Source organism: Solanum stenotomum, chromosome 2, assembly GCF_019186545.1.
Source record: "Solanum stenotomum isolate F172 chromosome 2, ASM1918654v1, whole genome shotgun sequence".
Lineage (NCBI taxonomy): Eukaryota > Viridiplantae > Streptophyta > Magnoliopsida > Solanales > Solanaceae > Solanum > Solanum stenotomum.
This window is the reverse complement of record NC_064283.1, coordinates 16,147,552-16,173,158: the sequence shown is the minus strand read 5'-3', so window position 1 is coordinate 16,173,158 and position 25,607 is coordinate 16,147,552. Positions and strand designations below refer to the sequence as shown.

The following is a 25,607-nucleotide window of genomic DNA, read 5'->3' as shown; positions in this document are numbered from 1 at the left end:
ATCTTCCAACATTCGAGCGGAGAGTAGAACTAAGTTTAGGAACAATTCAATTAAAATGGTTGACTATTCATCATGTATCTCGCGAGTAATGACACATGTATCTCAATTACTCCATTGATTAAGGAAATAAATTATAACTAATTAATTTAAACAAATAAAATATGTATCTCAATTTTAAAATTCGGCATGCGCCTGTATCTCCCAGATTCAGACTCATGTATCCTAAGCACAAAATATGGTAGATACTTGTATCTCAATTACTAATCTAATTTAGGAAATCAGTTACAACTAATTAATTTAAACAAATAAAATATGTATCTCTATTTTAAAATTCGGCACATACATGTATCTCATGGATTCATACTCATGTATCCTAAGCACGAAATATGGTAGATACTTGTATCTCAATTACTCCTCTAATTTAGGAAATCAGTTACAACTAATTAATTTAAACAAATAAAATATGTATCTCAATTTTAAAATTCGGCAGATACATGTATTTCGCGGATTCATACTCATGTATCCTAATAAACATGAAATATGGTAGAGGAAGTAATATTTGAAACTATCGAGAATCTTAGTAATTAGAACCTAAACTAATGGGATTTATGTAGTTTGCCTTTTTTTTTTCTCTTTCTATTCTATAATGGAGGTCCACATTAAATATATACGATCTTTAATGATACACCAAAAATGGTGCTCCTGAAGTTAACGTTTGTCCTTCAAGCTAATACATTTTATGAGAAGATGAATATATAACATGACTAATTTTATGTTTAATTTTGGTATGTATATACTACTCAAAGAAGTAATTTTGTTCCTACACTGAAATGAATATTCACACATATTAATTAATAATTATTATATGCGTGAAGGGAAAATGAAGTAAGTTGGGTCAAAGTGGCAAAAAGTCTTATGGATTTTTTGACGTTATTAAGTTGGGGAGTGAAGAAAAAGTGCACCTAATAATTTGTCCATTTACTCACAAAGTTCTTCCATAATTTCATTACACAATACATGGACTAGTGGTGGACTCCCACAGATGTAATTGCTAGCAATTCACCCTATTATCCTTTTTGTTATATTGACTTGATGAATCAAATAATTATTCTCTCCTCCTTTCTTTTTTCTTTTTATTTTTTATATGTGTGAACCAACTAATTTGACTATTTCAACGAATATTGTGCTATATGTACTTAGCTGCTACAGCTTTATATAATATATATGTACATAACGTAAATATACTTTTTAAAAATTATATAATATAAGTATACTTAAAGTGATATAGTAAATTTCTCTTCTTTCTTTCTTTCTTCTTCTACCTCTTTGTTTTTTAAATTAATATGAAACTACATTACAGTTTTACCTGAATTTATTTATATATTCATTTATAATTTTTGGTCTTTTAATGTTTTCTTGGTGTCGGTTGATTGTTGATTCATTTTTTATGGTATTAAGTGGAGGCGTATTAAGGAGTCATCGGATTCACGTGAACTTATGCTCCCCTCCTGAGATTATATATAGTAGAATATAAATGTGTGAACTCACACTAGGAGTATCACATGATGCGATAATGACTGGGTGCACCTTTCTATGGGAGGTTAGGAGTTTGAATTTTATATTTATCTTGTTTTATTTTTCTTTCTAAAATTAGATAACACTTCTCTAAGTGATAGTACATGTAATTGGTAGCACTTTTGGCATTTTACTTAATTCTTTATATATATATTAGGGATAAGGGTCTGAAAAATATCCCAACTTTGATCGGATTTGCTGTTGCGATATTAAACTTTCATGAGGACCTATTACCTCCCTAGACTATTTAATACCGTAATTTTTACCCCCTGAACTATTTAATAGTGTATTTTAAAGGTATATATGTGTCCACGTGGACACATTACTATTTATAATTTTGCATTATTTTTTATGTCCCTGTGGGAAAATATATATGTTTAAAATACGGTATTAAATAGTCTAGGGAGGTAATAGGTCCTCATGAAAGTTTAGTATCACAACAACAAATTCAACCAAAGTTGGAATATTTTTCAGACCCTTATCCCTATATATTAAGAATTAATTTTGGACCTATAATATACATTTTTTAATGATTTTCACTAATAAAAACCTAAATGTCAAATCGATCAAATTTATATCTTAGATTAACCATTTTGTAATAGTACACCCATCATTTCAAAATACTGGATACACCTCTGATATTAAGACAATTAAAAAATTTCATAATGGGATCTTAATTTGTTGTTCAATATTTGGATCTTTTCTTCTTCGTCTTAAATTGATATAGTCAATTGTATCTATATGTCAGAAAAAAATTGTATTTGTGTATCAGAATAACTGATACATGACCTATTATCAAACTGTATTTTCATCGGTTAATACATACTATACAACCAACTATATCTATGTATTCAAAAAATTGATATGCTTATGATCAGAAAAACTGTATTTGTATATTTATTTTAGGGGTGATACAATTTTCAAACGTTGTATCAATGCTTTTTTTTCTATTTGTGTATCACAAAAAATTGGTACATATTTTATATATGTATTTATTTTAGGGGTGATACAATGTGTATCTATCTACATTTTAGTTTCAAAGCTAATATGTGTATCTATATGAGAGATTGAGAGAGAGGACACAGATGAGAAATTTGAGAATTGAGATAGAAATAAAATTATGCATATGTTGTATTCCATTTTTAATTGAGATACAACCTGATCGTCACTCTCCTCTATCTCTCTTGATCTTGTTTGCTTTACTCCTCTAACTCTCTCGAACTCACTGCCAGCTCTTTACTCTCAAAATTATTGCAATGAAATATATTAGGTAAATTATAGCTGCAATTCATAATTATGATTCAAATTATAGTTATTTATGAAAATTTCGCCATTTTCAAAAGGAAATTAAAAATACATGAAAAGCAAACTAATATACTATATCCCCGCATGAAACTATGGGATATATTGGAGATTCAAAAATATTACTAGAAATATATTTTCTTCACGAGAACTACCTACTTCTTGTGAAGAAAGAAAATATATTTTCTGGTACTAATTGGAAGATATATATATGCTAGATTAATTTAAATTATTGTCACAAAGAATTATCAATTGTAACGACTAATTAATGATTAAGGAACGTTACAACCACTGAAATTTCGAAGAGTAATTCTTGTTTAAGGCCACAAGTTGAGGCCCAAATTAGTCCTAGTTAGACAAAAGAGAAAAACAATTTATTTATTTTTGTTCTCAAGAAAAAAAAATGCTTATTAATGGAGAATGTGTAAGAAAAATAGGTTTTGAAAGGGGAATTAAAATAATTGTTGTAGGGATTGTAGTAGAATTCCTCAAGAATTTTCAAAGCCTATAAACTTCAAAATTCATCTATTAACTTAATTTTTTCACAACATAATTGTGTTTTGTAACGAGGCATTAGGGAAGAAGAGAAGAGTTCAGTGACTGTATTTTATAAGCGTTTTGGAGGAGATATGTTACTTTGGTACCTTCAGAGCGTTTCATTGGATAATGCGGTCGTGGAAGTAAGGTTTGCCACACTGACTATTTTCAAGAGAGAGTTTTAAGTAGTTAGGTTTGTAATTTAGGGTAGTGGTGACATCGATAATGAAGTCACAAATTGCATTGGGACATCATGGATGAAATGGAGGCTTGCCTCTGGGTCTTGTGTGATAAGAAGGTCAGTACCATCTAAACTTAATTAAAGGTCTGTTCTATAAAGTGGTGGTTAGGGGTGGAGTGTTGGCCAGAACTCACATATTCAGAAGATGCATATTGCGGAGATGAGGATGTTGAGATGGATGTGTGGGCATACTAGCAGTGACAATTAGATCAGGAATGAGGTTATCAGGGAGAAGGTGGGAGTGACCTCTGTTGAGAACATGATGAGGGAAGCGAGACTGAGATGGTTTGGACATGTGTAGAGAAGGTGCACCGACACCCCAGTGAAGAGGTGCAAAAGGTTGGTTGTCGCTTTGTAGGGGGTACACGACGGGGTAGAGGTAGGCCAACAAAGTACTGTGGAGAGATGATTAGAAAGAATATGACACAACTTCATATTATCAAGGACATGAATAAGATAAGGAGTGAAGATTGCTTATTAGGCTTGAAGGTTAGTAGGAGTAGAGTGTTGTCTTGTCTTGTGATGGTTTAGACTTGTTAGTGCCTGGCGTAGTACTAGTCGTACCCTGATAGTTCTTGACATATGCTGTGTATTATATTTCGATTATCACATTATTTTGGTGTTGATATTGTTTCTTTCGTGTAGACTTTACATTGCTTCTTCCTATTAACTGTTAGGCTTCCTTCATTAATTTTTTTTCCCTAGATTTGATGCACTTGAGCCGAGGATCTTTCGAAAACAATCTCTCTACCTTTATGAGGTAATGGAAATTTTTGCATATACTCTACCCTCCTTAGACTCATTTAGTGGGATTTCACTGAATATGTATTGTTGTCATAATATATTGAAAAAAAAAAAGTTCATGAATGAGAATAGGGCGTGGAACATGACAAATTGAATAGATAGATGTAGGACATGCGTTAGATATTCTTGCACACTTGATGAAGAAATTGATCAATCAAGCACATTGAGGGCCAGATAAATGAATTACAAAGGAAAGATACATTATAAGATTTATCATGTGGCTATCAAGTGACTAATAATAGTTGAAATCCTTGACTACTTTTCTGTCTATCTACCATGTCCAAAGTTCTTCAAGGATGGGCATGATATTATATGCCAAGTGGTGGGCTCAAGTCAACTTTAGAATTTTTGATATTCTAATTAAAAATGCAGTTATATACTCCATTACAATATACCAATCAATAAGATTGAATATAAATTAGGAAAAAAAGAGATTTTTGAGAAAAGAGACGGAAGTTAGCTACTTAGTTTTCTCCGGCTCTTATTTTCTTCATGTTTCTTAGTTAGTAAAAGTTGGGGAAAAATTGTAGGTACTTAATTAAGATTGATAAAGTAAGACCTAGCTCTCCTTGCTTGTATTTATCCCTATTGCTATTTTTTTTAGTTTTAATAAATTAAAGACCACTAAACACTCTGTCTAGTGGTAAATTTGCTTTTAAAAAAAGGAAAGGAACAAAGAAAATTTGGATTTCTCTTAATGACATCAACGTTTATTTCCATATTTTTTAATTGCTTTAACAAAATAATGTTATAAAGAACATATAATATAGGAAAAAAGGACAAATATATCCCCGAACTATCGTAAATGGTATATAGATACCCTCTGTCATACTTTTGGGATATTGGTCCCTCTGCTGTCTAAAAACTAGAGTATATATGCTCTTCACTCTAACGGAAGACTGAATAGGAACACGTGACACAATCTTATCCGTCCATTGATATTTAATAAATGTCGGATCAGTGGATAAGATTATGACACGTGTATGCCCGTTAGTATAAAGGGTATATATGCTCTAGTTTTTGGACGGCAGGGACACCAATGTCCCAAAAGTATGACGAAAGGTATCTGCATACCATTTACGATAATTCAGAGGTATATTTGTCTTTTTTCCCATAATATAAGATTACATAAAAAATTGGTTTCATCATACTTTCTTAGAAAAGAGATTTATTTTTCTTAAATAAAAAAACAAAACAAGATGGAGTCACTATTTTGTCATAGGTGAAGGTATTTCATCGGATGCCTTTTTTTGTGTGATTGGATTAGTTTCTGAACTATCATTGGGATCAAGTTGGAAGCAAATAAATACTATGTTTTGAATATTTTGTACATATTTATTGAGAGTGGAAGTGGGATCAAAGTCATATATTTTTGTTTAAAAAGTACTTTGAATACATTTTAATTTTTAACCATGCAAGTCCCCCTCTTTCAGGCGACACGGACAAAATACAGATACACAACTGAAAGGGAGCACAAACCTGGTCCAATTGTCTCTCTTTGTTATGCACTTCTCATAATTTAATTGAGTTTAACTTTTAAGATTTTCTATACATTAAAAAAAAAAGTCATATCCAATACTTATTGAGGATTTAAAGATTTATATACAACTACGATAATAACATATTTATAATCCCATAAAAGTAGGGTCTGGAGAGAGGTAAAGTTTATGCAGACCTAACCTTTACTTTGAAGGTAGAAAAACTATTTTCGATAAACCTTCCCTCCAAGAAAATCAAGTCCAAAGCAGTATAGAGAGAAATAATAGGAATTCAATCCTAAACAATAGTCATAACAAGATTAAACCATAATCAAAGTACAAAACCAACATATAATAACCAAATTCAACAGACAAAAAAAAAACTACAAGAATAATACTATGCCTAATAGCCGCTAATACTCAAAGGACAAGAAACAATGATCTGTTCGAACTACGGCTACGGCTACACTTGACTATCTAATTGACATACTATCCTAATCTGGTGTCTCCATACTTCCTCTGTTTAGAAAAAATGACTTAGTTTGATTTAACACGGAGTTTAACAAAATAAAATAAAAATTGTAATCCTAAATTAAAGTTATCAAAATACATGTATTACAAACACTGTTCGACCTTGTGATAGTGGAAGCTTTGATCACAATCAGTAGAGAAGGAGAGCAGAAGAGATAATTTGTAGAATGCAAAGCTTGAATGATTCTATTTCATCAGTGAAGTATATATACACATCAATTGAAAACTTCTAGACTATTACACTTTGAGCTAACTAGCTATACACATTGAATACATGAGCTAACTAACTCTCTAACCAATTCTATAACTAACTATGTGAGCTGTACAATGCAATACGTGAGCTGTGCAATATATATTTAATAAAAGTTATGTCAAATGCACCAAAACACATTTTAAAAAGCTGAAATTAAAGTGTTGCCAAAAAATAAATGTGGTCATTTGTTTTTAAACAGACTAAAAAAATAATTAGGTCATCTTTTTTAAACGGAAGGAGTACTTTAAGTAGCACATAACTGAGCTCGAGTTGATTGGAGAAGTCCCATTACACTCGAGGTTGACTATTGATCTGCCCGAGAGACATTATGAGGGAGCTCCAGCTGGAAAGTGATTTGTCTCCGGTGAGAGATCGGACTGGTTATAAAGCGAGTTTGTTTGTGTCCGGGCAATATCGGTCGAAGTCATGTTGGAGACTGTGATTCCAGGATTCTCTTAGGCCGAGGTAAGAAGGACCAACGTTTTTCTGGTTTGGATTCATCCATGTATCATAGTCTGGTTCGTTCATTTGAATGAGAGATAGTCCCCCACTTTTCAGATATCCAATGAAATGTATCCCAAAAGTGGAAGAATTACCAATTTCTTATCAGAACAGGAAATGATCGATGTATGCGAGGTGATACATGTCTTTTTGTGTTTCGACGTTTTAACACCATGGGGCTCTGGACATCAATTCTGCTATATATGAATGCTTGTGATTAAACGTTTATCCTAACTTATCTAGTATAAAACCAAACACATCGAATATATCATGTTGATGAAGTTTGATTTTGAAGAACATTTGGTTGGTCAAAATGCCAAAGTTCACAACTATGATGAAGAGGTAATTTTCACTTTCTTAGTCTAAGTGGAATATGAGAAGCACATACTTGACTGATGCATTTAGGGTGTGTATCGGTCGATTCGATTTGGTTTTAAGTACTATTGGTTCGGTTTTCGGTTTAATCAATAAGAAAATAATTTCAAAACAAATATATGACTTGTCCAACAATTTAACGCGAAATAAAAAAAAAGAGAAATCTAATTACTCATTGAGTGCAAAAATTCTGCTTAGTGTAGTAAAAGTATATCAAATACTCATAATTCACAATCATAGTCGTTGCCTAAAAGACTAAAGCAATACTAAAACCTAAAGAATAAATGCAAAGAGCAAAGTTAATTAAGTAATGTTAATTGTTTAGGGTCCTTATAGTTAAAGTCTAATATAGTGATTATATTAATATTTTTTGTTTGATATTTATATATGACAAAAAATTAAAATAGTAAATTGTTATATTCTTAATGGGTTATCGGTTAACCCAATATTAAAAAACCAATATTGAACCGATAACCCAATAATTTTTTTTATAAAACCATTAGATAACCGTTAAATCAATAACACTTTTTTCGGTTTGGTTTTTGNTTTATGACTTTGCATTGTCTTGGAAGCACTATTTTTATTACTCTTACAAACATTATTTTTATGAAGTGCATTCTATAATGCTTCCAATTTATTTTATGTTCACTAAACTAATATTGATGTATTTTTTATTTGGTAGGATTGTGTTGATGCAATTGATGGAACATATATAGAAGGGTAGGTTCCTAAAGCGGTGCAACAAGCATATCGTAATCACAAAGGAAGAACATCACAAAATGTCTTATGTGCTTGTGATTTTGATATGCGATTTACCTTTGTTGCTGCTAGTTGGGAAGGTACTGCACATGATAGTAAAGTACTTGAGAATGCACTTGTTGAACCAACGTCACTGTTTTATTTAAAAATATATGTAAAAGGAAAATGACTGAGTTTTCAAAAAATCGATTAAACTTATGATTTAAGCAAATCGATTTCTCAAAAGAACAGAGTCGCCACTTAATTTTTTTGTAAAAGTCAAGAAAAAACTATAAGGTTTCCAAAAGATTTAAACAGACAAAATCAATTGAAAACGGGTTCGAGTTCAAATGTACATTCCGAGAAGGTATTAGGCCCTCGGAATGTCCACTAACTTGCGGTTGACCGGCGATTTGACTAAACATGACTTTGACTAAAATTTTTTTTAATTTTTTTTTAACTAAGTAAAGAACTCATTTTTTATGACTTATTTTGAGATTCTAACTAAATAAGAGAACTTACTTATTTTTAACTAACTTTGAAATTTTGACTAAATAAAAGGACTTATTTATTTTAACTAATTTTTGAAATTTTAATTAAGTAAAAGAGCTCATTTATTTTAACTTATTTTGGAAAGTTTAACTAAGTAAAAACTCATTTTATTTTAAGCTACTTATTTATTACTATTATTATTTTTTATAATTTTATTTATCTAAAGGGAAATGAACTAGAGGGAAATGATTGAGTGTTGATAAGACCAATATTAAAATAAAACTAAGTAATAAAATATATATCTTTAATTCGAAAATAAAATGAAATGACCATTCTCGGAAAATTTAATCAAACTAAATCATAAGATAATCAAAATGTTAGTCAAATATAACAAAATAAATAGAAGTAAGGAGAGGAATATCAAGTTTGGGCCTTTGGCCCAAATCTTGGACTTGCTGAAATTCCCTTGGGCTTTTGGCCCCCATTCCTTTCAAGAAATCTGTGTATACGCTTTTATGTATATCCCTGTATATTGGCCATATTTTTGGTCCGTATTCTGCCTTTTTTCTAAAATATTGGTTGTTGACCTGTACGCTTGTATTTTTTGTATATTCCAGCCCGCAACTTCGGTTTTCTACCTGTATATCACTGCGTTTTGACTGTATAGCAGTGTATACAGATGTATACGCTATGTATATAACTCTCTTTTGGGGGCTTGAAACCTGTATCACTTGCACCTGTACTTCGATTCCGACTCGAAAGAAGGATATTGAGCCTCTTTGGCTCAAGACATAATGCACGGGAAAGAAGGTGAAGTCCAGTGGACTCACTCAAGGGTTCATGCAAGAAACCGAAAGAAAGTAATTAAAAAAAAATGACTGAGGGGAAGCTGATTTATAAAATAATTGTCAATCAAGTAAAGCGAAAGATAATGTAGCTATTGCCACCTGATAAAGGGATAAAGAGACACGATTCATGATAAAATAGAGCTAAATACTTCCACTCCTTGAAATTAAACGAGAAGATGGCAGCATGCAAAACCAAAACAGTACAATAGACTTTAACACATTTTCCATACATGAACATGCATTCAAAATAAGTAGACAACACTAGTTTTTGTTGGGTTTAGCAAGGTGTGAATGAGAAATAAAAAAGAGAAAATGGAAAGTGGNAGAATGATCAGGATGAATTATCAGATCTATACACAGTTCCCATCAACTCCAAAGGAAATACCCCCAATTCAGATAGTTCTCGTATAATGCATCCTAGATACAGTCCAAGCTGATCTAAAAAATCTGGTTCACTAATAATGGCATTAGATCATTTGCCTTTTACTGTCTCATACCTATGTTTCTTCCATGTTGAATGTTCCTTTCCTTTTTCCTCTCAATTTAGATTTTTCTTAAAGATAGAGTGTTGGATATCTTTGCAGATTATATATAGCGGACCTTTTGATTTCTTTTTCTTTGTTACATATTTGCATATAGAGAAACAAATTCCAAAAGTCAAATCATTTGAAACAACTTGTGCATATATTTTTATACAAAAGCAACCCACGCGTTATTTATCCCCAAATTCCTAGTCCCAAATGTAATTTGCTATCTCCTCAAAATGGTTTTATAACACTCCTGGACGTACGCATCAAACACACTCCTTAAGAAGGAAGAAAATCACATTTGTTGACATTCAATTTTGACCATCCACAATATAAATTAATCATCGAGCTCCTTCAATTTCAAACGATTTGAAATAATTAGTTTTATAAAATTTCAAAATAAATAATAATATAATGTAGTTTGCAAGTCAGTTTAGATAGTTTCTCATTTTTTATAATTTTTTAGATAATATATATGCTCTATATAATTATATATAATATTCAAAAAAAAAAATCATCTCAAAAAGACTTTATATTTTAAATATTTTATTAGTGATGGTTATAAATTTTGAATTAATGAGTTTTATGAAATTCAAAATACTTTCAAGCTATTTCTAAAGAAATTTCGTCCTTTAATAATTTTAATAATTTTAAATAACAAATATGTATATTTTTACAATCACGTTATTTTATAAATATAAAAAATTATCTCAAAAGATTTACATTTTAGTTAAGTATTTTATTAATTTACTTTAGTTTAAGTTATAGTTATAATTTCTAGTTAATTAGTTTGTAATTAAATTAATTGTTTTATAATCGATTTGATTAGGAAGCTCATTAATTAATTATATTAATTTGTCATCTTTAATTATAAGTCGAATCTACTAATTTAATCAATTTGACTAAGTTCTTAATTTCAATTGGCTACAATTTCAATCAATTTGACCAAATTCTTAATTCAAAACTAACCCCCTTTTTACCTCACCTCATACCCAATTCAATAGGCCAATTTTGGGCCCAATTTCAGTTCAAATTACCAGCCCAATTCAGTCATTTGAAAATACAAACAAACCCAAGCCCATTCCAACATTACCATTCTTCCAACAACATACAAATGCAATACATCATACCATACTTACACATACAGTACGCCCGACCCCACCCGATTTCTTCTTCTTCTTCCTTATGACACCAAACCCAGAAACGAACATCAGCCATACCCTACGACCCCTATATCGTCTTCTTCACGCGAAAATCCCACCAAATCACGGAAATTTGGCAACCTTATCTCTTAGGAAGAGATTTTTGAATTTCGAATTTGGAAATCATCCCATCTTCTCAACCCGTTTCCCCCCTTTTTCAATCCCAAATTCCGCCTATAAATACCCATGTTCACTCTTGAGGAGAGCGACAATAGATGGTTGGAGTTTTTTTTTTAAAGCAATAGTCACTTCTACACCTTCAAGAAAAAGATATATCTAGTTTTCCGGTTCTAAATTCCGAAAAGATCGCCGCCCGAATTTTCTTAACTTGCTGCTCCTATTCGAAAGATCGTGGTAGAAGAATCGTTTCTCTCAAACTCGTTTATCTCAGTTCGCTGCACCGAACAAGGTAAACAACTCGCAATCCCTTTGTTTATTTTGAATTCATTGTGTTGGTTTGATATGTAGCTCTTTGTGGATTCTAAGATGAGCTTGGGTGATGTGCTCGATCTATATTATTATCTTCGTCTTATTTTTACTAAAATGTTCTTATGTATTCGTTGTCTTGATGATTTAACATTGGTGTAAGCTCACATTGTTGGAATTGTTCTTTTCGAATTCATCGTTGTTATACTCACCTTAAGTTTGTATGGCCTGTTTGATTAACCTCGTTGACATTGCTCCGTTCGTGTTTGTCAAATAATACTCATTGTTTGCTTCATGTTTTGAAAGTGTCTATTGCCCAAATTTTAGTGAAGTGTGGTTTGACCATGTTTGTTTTTGTGACATAAATGATCCTTACATTTAGTATATTTTTTTATATAGTAATTTATTCGATTTTGTCTACTGTCCTTAGTTGTTGTCCATGTCTAGTTAATTTAAGAATTTTATGTTTAGGAAATATGTGTGTAGTTCCATTTGTTTGGGAGTAAAAAAAATAAAATAAAAAATGAATGATCCTTTGCATCCAAATGAGTTTCTTATGGGATGAGACTGCCTGACATCCCCGTTGCTATTGATTTTCCTTTGATTAAGTTGAAGCTTTGGTCTTGTTTCCGGTATGAGCTTGAAGTCCGGATTAATGGTCGTGCCTGTTTTGATACTAATTTCATAGGACCATAAGATGTTTCTACTTTATTTTGTGTTATGTCGCTTAAAAGTTTTACCTACTAAGTCGTTTCCTTCTTTTTTTGTTGTGAAATCCACCCGAGTTCATCACGAACTCCCTCTCCTTGCATCTTCTCTTTGGTTCGGCCCAATGCTTCCCCTTACCGTATCTGCAAAGCTGGTGTACAGGTTGAAAGTAGCAAGATATAGGTTGGAAATTGAGTTTTCATATTTCAGAAACTTGAAAATAAGCCGAAATACAGCTTGTATACAGTGGTATACGTCAAATATGTGACCAAAAAAAAGATACAGGTTGGAAGCGTCAAAACAAACTGTATACAGTTGGTATATGGGTTGATATACAGGAAAAAGGGCTAAGAAACGACCGATATACACTCGTATACAACAACTGTATACCAAAAACGGGAATTTGGTTAAGATAAAAATTCCAGCGAAATTGGCCCAAAAGGAGGCCCAAACTCGATTTCTCCCTTACTCTTTAATTATTTAATTGTGGTTATTTATTGTTCGTTGTTTAACTCTAACTTTATAATTTTTAATTAACTTAATTAGATTTCTCAAAATACGAGTTACTTTCTTTTTGTTAGTTTGCTTTGAATACTTTTTTTTTGTGTTAAGGTAATTTATTTTATTAATTAAATATTAGTCGAATTTTATATTTTAATTAAGTTAAATCTTTGTTCTTAAAAAAGATATGTTTTAAGGCCTCTTCACTTGATCACATTTTTATTTTAAAGTGGTTTTAAGTTAAAGTATTTTTCTCAAATGAACTAAAAAATGTTCTCTTTCTAGTTAGTCATTTTTCTCGAAAAGGTTAGTCGAAACTTTAATTCTTCAATTAATTTAAAATGGTTTCATGCTTAAATTAACCAATTGGGATTAAATTATTATTTTAGAAAATGAGTCAAGTAAGTCCTAATTAATCTAGTTTTTTGATAAAATTCTATTCACTTGCGTTTTAATTCAAATGTTTCATTTTGAGTCCCTTTCTCTAAAAAAAATAAAAAATAAAAAAATATAAAAATAAAAAATGAGTCATTTATTTAATTATTTTCTCAAAGTTAACCAAATATTTATAAATCATTATTCTCTGTTAAATCATTTTTCTAAAAAATAATCAAAATATATTTTAGTCAAATCATAGGTCAACCGCATGTTAGCGGGCATTTCAAATGCTTAAAACCTTCTCGAAGTGTAAATTGAACCCCGAACCCCCTTTGGTATTTCAAATGATTTTTTTCTGTTTAAATCTTTGAAAATTATAAGTTTTCTTAATTTCTTCAAAAAATTAAGTGGCGACTCTTTCTAAGTATTTCTCAAATTGTTTTATACTTAGAACATTTCAAAAGTGATTTTTCTGAATACAGTAAAATTACGACACAACAACATTCATAAACTAGGAAGTAATGTTCAACCCGCTGCAAGGGCAATTGACAGAGATCTAGGGTGTGTTTGGTTTGAATGAAAACATTTTCCGAAAAAATATTTTTCAATTTTATCATGTTTGGTGGGATTAAATGTTTTGGAAAATATTTTCCAAATCAACTCATTTTTCTTAAATTTACAGAAAATGACTTCCCTTCAAAACTTAAGAAAAACATTTTCCAAAACTCTCTTCCAATCCACCCACCCTACCAATCCCCAACCCACCCCCCTACCAGCCTTTCCACCCCCCAAAAAAAAAATTAAGTTTATTTTAAAAAAATATTTTCAACTNGCCGCATGGAGAAGACAGGCCTACAATGAAGGAAGTGGCTATTGAACTTGAAGGTTTGAGGAAGATAACTGGAGTCTCTTGGTCTAATCAATATGGACTCGAAGAGAATGATCAGGATGAATTATCAGATCTATACACAGTTCCCGTCAACTCCAATGGAAATACCCCCAATTCAGATGGTTCTCGTATAATGCATCCTAGATACAGTCCAAGCTGATCTAAAAAATCTGGTTCACTAATAATGGCATTAGATCATTTGCCTTTTACTGTCTCATACCTATGTTTCTTCCATGTTGAATGTTCCTTTCCTTTTTCCTCTCAATTTAGATTTTTCTTAAAGATAGAGTGTTTGGATATCTTTGCAGATTATATATAGCGGACCTTTTGATTTCTTTTTCTTTGTTACATATTTGCATATAGACAAACAAATTCCAAAAGTCAAATCATTTGAAACATATTGTGCATATATTTTATACAAACCAACCCACGCGTTATTTATTTATCCCCAAATTCCTAGTCCCTATCTCCTCAAATGGTTTTATAACACTCCTGGACGTACACATCAAACACACTCCATAAGAAGGAATAAAATCACATTCATAAACCAGGAACTAATGTTCAACCCGCTGCAAGGGAAATTGACAGAGATCTAGTAGATTAATAAACAGCACAAACTATTTCACAGGCAGAAAGTTCAAGTAAAAACTGATTTCACCTCAGAGAAGACACAAATTCAGCTAATTTTCCGCTGGAACTTCACTAAGCAAACAGGAAGAGAAAGTAACCTCACAAATCAACAGATTTTTGGTACTAAGAAGGAGAAAAAATAAACTAAAACCTTCTATAATATCGCAGCAAATAATCTTACACAGCGATGGAGCTTAATAGGTTGAAGTAGGGAAGGATACAATTGGCATTCATGGTTGAGGGAGATGCCAATTAGAGTTTCTGTTTGTAAAATATACAAATTTTGTATGGTCAAATAATTCTATTATGAGTTAATTGGATTACAATTAGGCACAATACACTTTAATTTGACTTTGGGTGTGCACAAATAGATATTTAAATTTGTATGAAACTCAACTAAACTCATGTGTCTACTTGTTTAACTTTATACAAATTTAAATGTTTGTCTATGCATATCCAAAGTTGAAGGTCATAAATATAAAATGAGGTCAATTCAAAGAATATATTTATGTATCATGGAGTAATAAATATAAAAAATTCGCCAAGTAATTATGAAGTTTTTTTGTTTAAAAAAAAAAGTTCGGAGTCATTTAACTATATTCTAACATAAAAATCATAAAACTTTATCCATACTAACACAAAAATCACATATTCCATAAAATTCAATTTTCGATGGGTATTTCTTTTTCTTTTTAATTTTTTTTTAATCTAAATACAAATTCAATTAAAATGACTGATTCAACCCGACCTAATCCAAAACTCAAATTCGATGGATAATAATATTTTACTTTTAATGTTTAGTTAGGTAATTAAATACTTATTAGTCATACTCATTTTGGCACAATTTAGTATTTTTTGATTATGATCATTTCGTTATAACTTATTAATTAACAATTTATTTTATGTGATTTTATTATCTTTTTTATTGAATATGTTACTACGATGTTATCAATCATATCATATTTTGTATTTTTTTTTACCTCCATCTTGGGCTACGGAAGGTTTGACTATGATTCCTACTTTGTTGGTTAATATCCAAAAAGTGAATACATTTTGGAGGAGGACATAAATCTAATATTCTCAAACATATTAAATGAATATGGATATGCCCATATCATGACAAATTCAGACTCAATTGTTAAATTTGTGGTTTGTATGAAACACCTTAAATAAATTGTATCTTAATAGAATTAAAAAATATTGAAATAGATATATTTTGTACGAAGATTTTATCAATAAAAAAAAACTCAAGGTTGAATATCCCAACTTTAAATATTTGATTTAATTCATAGAATAAAAAAAAAAATTGCTCAATTATTTTGTATGGTATTTGAAAAGTCTGAACCAACTTTGTACACATCTACTTGTGACCCATATGGTCTTAAATTTGTTGACTGGGTTGTATGTTAGTTTTAATTGCGATGTTGAGGCTCTACAAAATTTCTAACTAAGTTAGTATGTCAATTTAATACTTTGATAAAGCAATAATATTCTAGCCTTCAATTAATGTATTGGGTTTCAACTTTTTTTTTATCCACACATACTAAGGCAAGCTGGGTCGTCCCTCTTGAGTTCTCTTTTGAACTAGTCGTCAGCATTAATATGAACCATGCCCCATTAGCATGATTGACCCCAACTCTTTGCATCTTAGTATCAACTCGATGTGTCATCACTACTATTTACATGTAGAAATATTCAAGTACAACATAAATTTTAGGCGTAGTAGTGCTTTTTAACTTGACCTCAACTGATATTTATGTCGCTGCTAAAACTATCCCCTTTTGCCACAATTTGCTTAAAGTCAGCACAAAAATCCTTACTTTTGTGGCAAGTGTATGTCACCACAAAAGTTGTCAATAAAAAATCATGTTACTTATAGTTTAACAAGTAAATATTAAACTTGTATAAAATTAACAAGTAGATACACGTCTCCTATACATAACGTAAATATAGCCGCCAGAATAAGTCATATGTGCAACCAGGGGCGGACCCACGTGTTGCCCAGGGGGTTCACCCGAACCCCCTCAAAAAAAAATTACACTGTATATATAAGGTGAATTTTCTGGATTTATGTGGATATATATATTTTGAACCCCCTCAATGACAAGGTGAAGGAGATAGCCCAGTGGCAGCTCCCTTCAAAGTTAAGCCTAACGTCCAGGGATTGAATCCCTGGGTTAGCGTTTTATTTTTTAGCTTTTTAGTTTCAGTTTTTTTTTTTTTTTGTTCCAGTTCCGATTTTAATGTTTTTTTTTTTTTTTTAATAAAACGTGCTAAAATGTGGTGTTAAACCCAAAAAAAGTCAAGGGCCCCAACTCCCATACATCCATGATCCCATTCCTAAAAGCAATGAAACCTCGTCGAATAGTATTGTAAATGTGCTTGAGAAGTATTAGCACTGACCTCTTTTTGGAGTTTGTAGTTAGCACTCTAGTCCTAGAGTGAGACATTACGAAGTGCTAATTTTTTTTGTTCTAGTTAGCTCCATTTTTTGCTCTACTTAGCATCCTAGTTCTAGATTGACATATTGTAAAGGGCTAACTTTTTGTTTCACTGTAATCACTCATGTTAGTTTCGGATTTCTTGTAACGAAACTAACTTTTTGTACCTATAAACTATATACTACTACTTCCTTGAAATTTTATTTTGTTGGCTTATTTACACGCTTATAGTTTTATTTTTCGAACCCCCTGAACGAAAATCCTGGGTCCGCCACTGTGTGCAACCAATGAAAAAGCACAAGTAGGAGCTAGACCACCCCAAGTTCCTCAGTTTGTGGCTATATATATAAGAGAAATAAAAGTTGGGACTCGAACTAGATCAGTTGACACCAACTTGGAAACTCAAAATTATAACATATCATATGGACTTAAATCAAATGAGTTCGTTTCATTTCATTGCTTGTCATGTGCTAATTAATACTGACATTAGCCAATGTCCAAACCAGTACCACTAATAGCACCAGCATCACTATAACAAAACCAGGATGCCCTAAGCAGTGTGGGAACGTAACGGTTCCATACCCATTCGGTATTGGCTCATGTTGTGCTTTTGATTCGGGGTTCGAGGTTGACTGCAACATTTCTAAAAAACCCCTCATAGGAAACAATTTGACTGTGTATGACATCTCGGATGCTGAATTGCGCATCTCCAATGACTTCGGTTGGAGATGTTACGGCTCCAACGGAGCTGTGATCGGGGAGTATATGGTTTATAATACATTTTCAGAATCAAGTCCGTATAGTTTCTCTGCACTGAACAGGTTTATGGTAGTTGGTTGTGATGACTACAGTTCCATGACGGGGCCTAATGACTTTTGGTATAGCTGCAATGCCAGCTGTGTCAGTTCGGGGGATATGACAGAAGGAGTGTGTATGGGAAAAGGCTGCTGCCAGAAACAGATTCCTAAGGGCTTGAAATACTATACCACAGAAATGTCTAGCACAGGAAACCATACCGATGTTTGGTCGTTTAATTCATGTGGGTATGCATTTTTGGGGGAGGCTGATAGCTTTCGTTTCCAGGGCTTGCCAGATCTAGGTGATGATCTAAGTGTTGATTATTTTTTTGAGAGGCTAAAGGCCACTGTGCCCATTGTGCTGGACTGGGCCATCGGAAATCTTACTTGCACGCAAGCTCGGAAAACAGAGGATTATACTTGCACTGAAAATAGCTACTGCATTGATTCCGATACTAGTCTTGGTGGCTATCGCTGCAGCTGTAATCCAGGTTATCATGGCAATCCTTATCTCAATCAAGGCTGTCAAGGTATAAGTAATGTTTCAATTTTTCACGAAGTTAAAAAGTGACACATGTTTTTCTTGGATTAGATAAATGTCTATATTGCTTTATAACATTATTGTTATGTTGATGTTATACTAAAAATGAAATCAATAAAAGTTGTTTAGTTCTTTAGAATTATTTCTCATACTGTGTAAACCTAACTTTAAGTCTGAACTGTGAAGTGTATTCAACAGAAAGCGTCACAAAATATTCAAGAATGTAACTTTCATGCATTAATTTGACAGTATTATATTGAATTGATCTTTATCAGATATTGATGAATGTGCTGATCATCCAAATAACAGTTTGTGTGAAAAGATGTGCATAAATACTCCAGGAAGTTACAATTGTTCTTGTCCCCATGGATATACTGGTGACGGCAAAAAGGATGGTCGTGGTTGTATTGCTCCCTACCCTAATCAGTTTCCATGGATCAAGTTCTTCACAGGTAAATATCTTGGTATACTTTCAGGATTCCGGAAAATTTTTGAATAATAAAGAATTTCTTTATATGTGGTTTGAAACACCAACTTGATACACAGGTATAGGAGCTGTTGGCTTTATATCCCTAGTGGTTGTAACAATTTGGCTCTGTTTCAGAATAAGGAAAAGGAAATTGATTGAAGTCAGGGAGAAATTCTTCCAACAAAATGGTGGTTTATTATTGAAACACAGAATCTCCACTAACGACAATGGTGTGAAAGCAACAAAAATTTTCACAGCTGAGGAGCTGAAGAAAGCTACAGACAATTATGCCCATGACAGAATTCTTGGTCGTGGTGGCAATGCGATTGTATATAGAGGCGTGCTATGTGATAATCACATAGTTGCAATTAAAAAATCTAGAATTGTGGATGAGAGCCAAATTGAGCAGTTTATCAATGAGGTGCTTATTCTCACTCAAATCAACCATCGAAACGTGGTGAAGCTCTTCGGGTGTTGTTTGGAAGATGAAGTTCCTTTATTGGTTTATGAGTATGTATCTGAAGGAACTCTTTACGAGCACATTCACAATCAACGTGGAGGGGGTTGGTTAAATTGGCAAAATCGGTTGAGAATTGCCATAGAGACAGCCACTGCACTTGCTTACCTTCATTCATTTGCCTCCATGCCTATAATTCATCGCGATGTCAAGTCTTCCAACATATTGTTAGATGAATTTTCCACAGCTAAAGTGGCTGATTTTGGAGCTTCAAGGCTCATCCCTTTGGATCAAACACGTGTGGCTACATTAGTTCAAGGTACATTTGGGTACTTGGATCCTGAATATTTTTTCAAAAGTCAATTGACGGATAAAAGTGATGTTTACAGCTTTGGAGTAGTTCTGGCAGAACTTCTAACGGGGTTAAAACCAGTTTCTGGAGATAGAAACGATGATCAAAAGAATTTGGCTGATTATTTTGTTTCATCCATAGATAATAATCGCTTATTTCAAATTCTTGATCATCGTGTTTTGCGAGAAGGAAATCTTGAGCAACTTCAACAGATGGCTGAGCTAGTGAAGAATTGTCTTCAATTGCACGGAGAAGATAGGCCTACAATGAAGGAAGTGGCTATTCAACTTGAAGGTTTGAGGAAGGTAACTGGAGTTTCTTGGTCTAATCAACATGTACACGAAGATAATGATTTGTCAGATCTTTACACAGTTCCAATGGACGCCTATGGAAAAAAACCCCAATTCAGATAGTTATCAATCATGCATCCAACATACAATCGAAGTTGATCCAAAATCCAGGCTACTAATAATGGTAGTATTAGATTTCTCTTACTGTACTATCCCTGTTTCGAGAAGTTGGTATCTTGTAGCCCTGTTTCGAGAAGTTGCCACAATGACAATTTTAAACTATTTTGGCCAGTATTTGTAGCCCATAAACTTTTGAAGTAAATTATTTTGGATCTACCTAAATATTTCAACTTCTCCATCTCTCCTCTTAAAATCCATGTTCATTCTTTTTTAACTTATATAAATTCCACTAGTTTAGGAGCTAATTAATCAGATACACTCTAGTTTACAATATTACGTGTTTTATCAGATTTTGGTGTCTCTAGATACATCTAGATACATACATGTATCTCAAATACATGATGTCAAATTTAAGTGTAATTTGTTCTAGATACATTGAATCCAAGTGGATCAGCATGTATTTGAAATACATGGTAAATCTCGCTCACCTCCCTCGCCTCTCTTCCATCTCGCTCGCCACTCTCTCATGTATTTGGGATCCCAGATACATGTAAATCACTTTAGATACATATAGATACATGTATTTAGTATGATTTGTATGTATCTGGGATACATATGTATGTATCTGGGATACATACGAATCTCATTCGCCTCTCTTTCTATTTTTGTGTATCTGGTTGCAAAAATGCATGTATCTAAGTATAAAATACGCAAGAAACTTCTCATTTATTAAATTTTGAGAAAATACATAAATACCCCCTTAAACTTGGCAGCATAACGTACTTTAACACTTAAACTATACGGAAGTTTAAATACCCCTTAACATCTTTCAAGTGATTTTTTAATCATCGTACAAAATAAAAATGATCAACTAATATGGAATGGATAGAGTATTAAAAATTGCATTCGTCAAAATATAATAGTCAGTAAAGATTATTTAAGGTGATTAATAATTAGTTTCAATTAAAGAAAATATTATACTTATTTTTGAGATATTAAAATCATTTTTCCAAACACTTTTTTAGGTAGTCAACCAAGGAATGTTTACTAGATAGTCTTTTTTTCTAAAATTTCATGTCCAATATTTGTGGAGACGATTGTTTTATTTAAAAATACATTGTAAAAGAAAAATGACTGAGTTTCTGAAAAATCGATTAAACTTATGATTTAAGAGAAATCGGGTTTTCAAAAGGACAGAGTCGCCACTTAATTTTTAGTAAAAATCAAGAAAAATCTTAAGGTTTTTCAAAAGATTTAAAACAGATAAAATCAATTGAAAACGGGTTCGAAGTTCAATGTACATTCCGAGAAGGTGTTAGGCCCTCGGAATGCCCGCTAACTCGCGGTTGACCGGCGATTTGACTAAAAATGATTTTTGACTAATTTTGAAATTTTAACTTAAGTAAAAGGACTCCTAACGACTTTGACTAATTTTAAAATTTGACTGAGTAAAAGAACTCAATTTATTTTAACTAATTTTTTTTTTTTTTCGAAATTATAAATAAGTAAAAGAACTCATTTATGATCATTTTTTATATATATATTTTATTATTATTATTATCTTAAGGGGGATGAACTAAAGGGGAATGACTTAAAGAGATAACAAGACCAAAATTAAATAAAAGCTAAGTAAACAAATTATATGAATGAATATTTATTTTTTTAAAAAAATATGAAGGAGAAATAACTACCTTTGGGGTTTAATTAAATTTAACCATAAGAAATGAAAGCGTTAGTCGAACGAATAAAACAAAGCGTAGGCAAGAAAATTGAATTTTGGGCCTTTGCTGCGTTTTTGGGCCTCTTTCAGCCCATTTTCGCTCCCAAACACCTGTGTATACAGCGAATGTATATCGTTGTATATGGGTCGTATTTTGACCCCTTTTTGTGTATATCGGACCGTATTTCAAATATAAACAGCCCACTTCACATTTCCAGCCCCTGTATTGGCTTTCCAGCCCTGTATATCGCTGTTCTTTCTATGTATATATGTGTATACACTCGTATACATCATGTATACTGCTCTCTTTTGGGATTTTTAGGGTCTGAAAATTCAGTTTCCAGCCCTTGTACTACCGGTAACCTGTTCACCAGCTATTTGGACTCGATAAAGAGAATCAAAATCCCCGAAATGCAAGAAGGAGGCGGAGTCCCCACGGACTCGAGAGGGGTTCACATTCAACAAGAAAAAAAAAAGAAAAGGAAAACACGTTAGTGAATTTAATGTTTCCAAGGACTTGAGAAAAATAGCATATTTAAAGAACTTTAACACCAACTCAATCAAATAAGTAAATCGAAACATAGAAAAAGAATTACACCAAATTAATATATTAAAATCTTGTGTGGTCAAACAATCATTTTATCATAAAATGGAGAGTGAAATAATATAGCGAAAGCGTTAGCATTCTTTTTCTACTGCTTGGTGACCTCAAGTAATGAAGGAAATATGGATATGCATTTTTTTTTTTTTAAGAAAAATGACTAGTACATGCTTCAGGCAGCATGACAAATATATCTTTCATGGCCTAAATATCATGGCAAATGAATCTAGCAATTCAAAAAGAAAGTCATTGTAAATGATAGACAGTCCTTGCTCTTTCAATATTTAGCATATGCTTCATGACAAAATAGGGAGGAAAGTGCAAACCAACAAAATTATTATAAACATTTAGCTTCAGGTTAGAATAAGTGGACAGCAAATACACTCAACAAACTATGAAAGCATGCTGAAAATGAGGAGAAATGAACGCCAAATAGACAGTTACACATTTGTANCATTTCCTTTCTCTTATAAATTAATTCAGAATGTTAATTAAATAACAGAATTAATTTGGCGCAACTGAATTTATTTGAAATTCACGTGTAACAGTAATCCTTCCAAAAAGTCGTTACTTTTCCCAAACGGTATTCCTTCCGAAAAGTCGTTACTTTTCCCAAAGGACACAATGTTCTGGAAAAAACGGGTCTGAACAGATTTTCTGAACAGACGCGTTCCTTGCTGCAAATGGCTATAAATAAGAGGTCTTTTTCGTTTTTTCAAACACTGAAATTTTTCCTCTCTGCATACATTTTCTTACATAAATAAAATTGTCGATCGGCTGAGTCTGTGTGTGCTCTTGTTGCTGTTCTTGCGTTCGCTGAAGTTATTGAAGTTTGAGGTACCGCTACTTCTTTAACATGTTAATCCGTTTTATCTTGGGAGGAATTAATTTGCAACTTCGAGTACAGTGAGGGGATTAAATTTCTTAAGGAAACATAGTGGTTTCTGTGGACTCGGATTAAAAATCATTCTGTCAATTTCATCTTTTTTTTGTTTCTGTAGTTTTGACTAACCTGAATACAGGAGATAACAGTTTTAGTGTAAATAACGATCCTAGCGAGCATGTGAATAGATTAAGGCATGGAATGAATAAGTAATCTTAACAGCTACAACCAAATTAAGCAGGAAGCTATAACAGACTTAAATTGCTAGTTGAAAATTTGATATAACTTTCAGCCAGACCAAAGCAAAGATTCAATACATTACTTCATGAGATTAGGCTAGCATCAATGACAGTTTTAAATAGTGGGCCAAACAGCAGACAAAATAACCCAAGCTACAATTGCATCTTCACTGTACCGATGAAAACGAAAACACACAATGAAGAAATCAAATTGTACAGCCTAATAGAGATCAAGACATGAGTCACCATTACATGAATATACTAAAAAAAAAAGAACTCTGAGCTAACGGGGCAAGCTCTGTATAAAAAAAATGAGAAAAATAAAGGAGCTACCTCTTCCGAAGCAGCGAAGTAGGACGAACGAGTTGAAGAGCAGTGACTTCACCACAAGCGGAACTTCACCTGATTATGACGTGCAGAGAACAACAAAACGAAACTTTCAACTATAGCCTCTCGTTCCTCGAAAATTTTAGGAATCTTGAGAGGTCTGGATTTCTTTTAGTTGCAAAATTGTGTTCTTAGAATATACCCCCAAAGCTGTCTTTTTTCGAAAAGAAAAAAAAAAATCCCCCCTTATGACTAAAAACAGAGGAAATATTTATAGAAGAGGTTCAAGCTCTAGGATGTCATTTGAGAGGGATTTTTTCGTTGAAAAAGATGTATTTTGAAATTTGAACGATGTGTTCTTGGGTGGACATAACCTTCACGTGATCTGGTCAGATTTATGCTCGAAATGGTGAGCTCGTTTCTGAAGCCATATCTGCTATGTGTTGGACTCATATGCATCTTAATGAATATGTTGAAATAGATAAAGCAAACTTGCATGAAAAGGGTGAAGCATTTTTTATCTTTGTGGCTAACAAAGTTGGAATTCCCTTGTATTGAAAATGAGAAAGAAGACAAGAGGGGGGCTGCTGGTACTGCTATACGTATGTTTCTGGGTTACTTTTGTGAAGGACAAAGGGAGTGAGACGGATCAGGAAAATTTGGGAATGGGCTGCTGTATGTATGCATTATTTGGAAAATTAGGATTGGGAATAAGAGCAAAATTGGGCCGGTTGGGGAGGAAGAATTGGGTTGGGCATATGGGTCAGTGAAGAAACATGGAAACGGCCCAATACTAAAGTATTTAATGGGGTAAAAAAAAAATGGTAAAGGAAAAGGCTGAAATTGTAATAGAAAATATGGCCATATGAATTGCAATTATGGCCATTAGGAATTAAGAAGTTAGCCGAATTGAGTTAAATTAACAAATTCGACTAAAACCTAACTAAGATGAATTAACGTTAATTAATTAATGAGCTTCTTAATCCCAACAAAATAAAATAGTTAATTTAATTATAAACTAAATAATTCAAAATTATAGCCATAAATTAAACTAAACTAACTTGATAAAATACCTACTAAAATCAAAATCTTTTTGAGACAATTTTTGAATATTTGAGAAACACTACTTACACTACTTACACATATAATTATAAACATACTATAAAAAACCGCCTAGACTTACTTAAAGTAACCTTGAGAAATATTTAAATTTTATGAAAATGATTATTCTAAATCGTTTGGAAATTGAGAAGCTCGAAAATTAATTATTATCGGGGAGGGTCAAAATCAGGTGTCAACAATGTGTATAGTAAATTTCTTTGCTTAATTTATGCTATATATACCTCATCAAAATTGTTGAATATAGACACAGATCAAACATTTCTTGATTTCTTCTTTATCAACTTAATTAGTTTTGAACATTTTAGTGCAGAA

General features: G+C 32.2%; 1 protein-coding gene across 1 annotated transcript; it reads left to right on the top strand.

The window, feature by feature from the left end:
* The first annotated feature begins 14,274 nt into the window (after positions 1–14,274).
* Positions 14,275–20,611, top strand: LOC125855733 (wall-associated receptor kinase 2-like). Its single transcript, XM_049535460.1, has 4 exons — positions 14,275–14,434; positions 17,856–18,704; positions 18,991–19,167; positions 19,262–20,611. The coding sequence occupies exons 1-4, from the start codon at positions 14,275–14,277 to the stop codon at positions 20,404–20,406; spliced, it is 2,331 nt and encodes a 776-aa protein (XP_049391417.1). The 3' UTR covers positions 20,407–20,611.
* Positions 20,612–25,607: the final 4,996 nt, after the last annotated feature.

Coding starts and splice junctions, on each gene's coding strand:
- LOC125855733 (XM_049535460.1), top strand. CDS start 14,275: ATGAAGGAAGTGGCTATTGAACTTGAAGGTTTGAGGAAGATAACTGGA. Junction 18,705..18,990: donor TCTCAATCAAGGCTGTCAAG/GTATAAGTAATG, acceptor GATCTTTATCAG/ATATTGATGAATGTGCTGAT. Junction 19,168..19,261: donor ATGGATCAAGTTCTTCACAG/GTAAATATCTTG, acceptor CTTGATACACAG/GTATAGGAGCTGTTGGCTTT.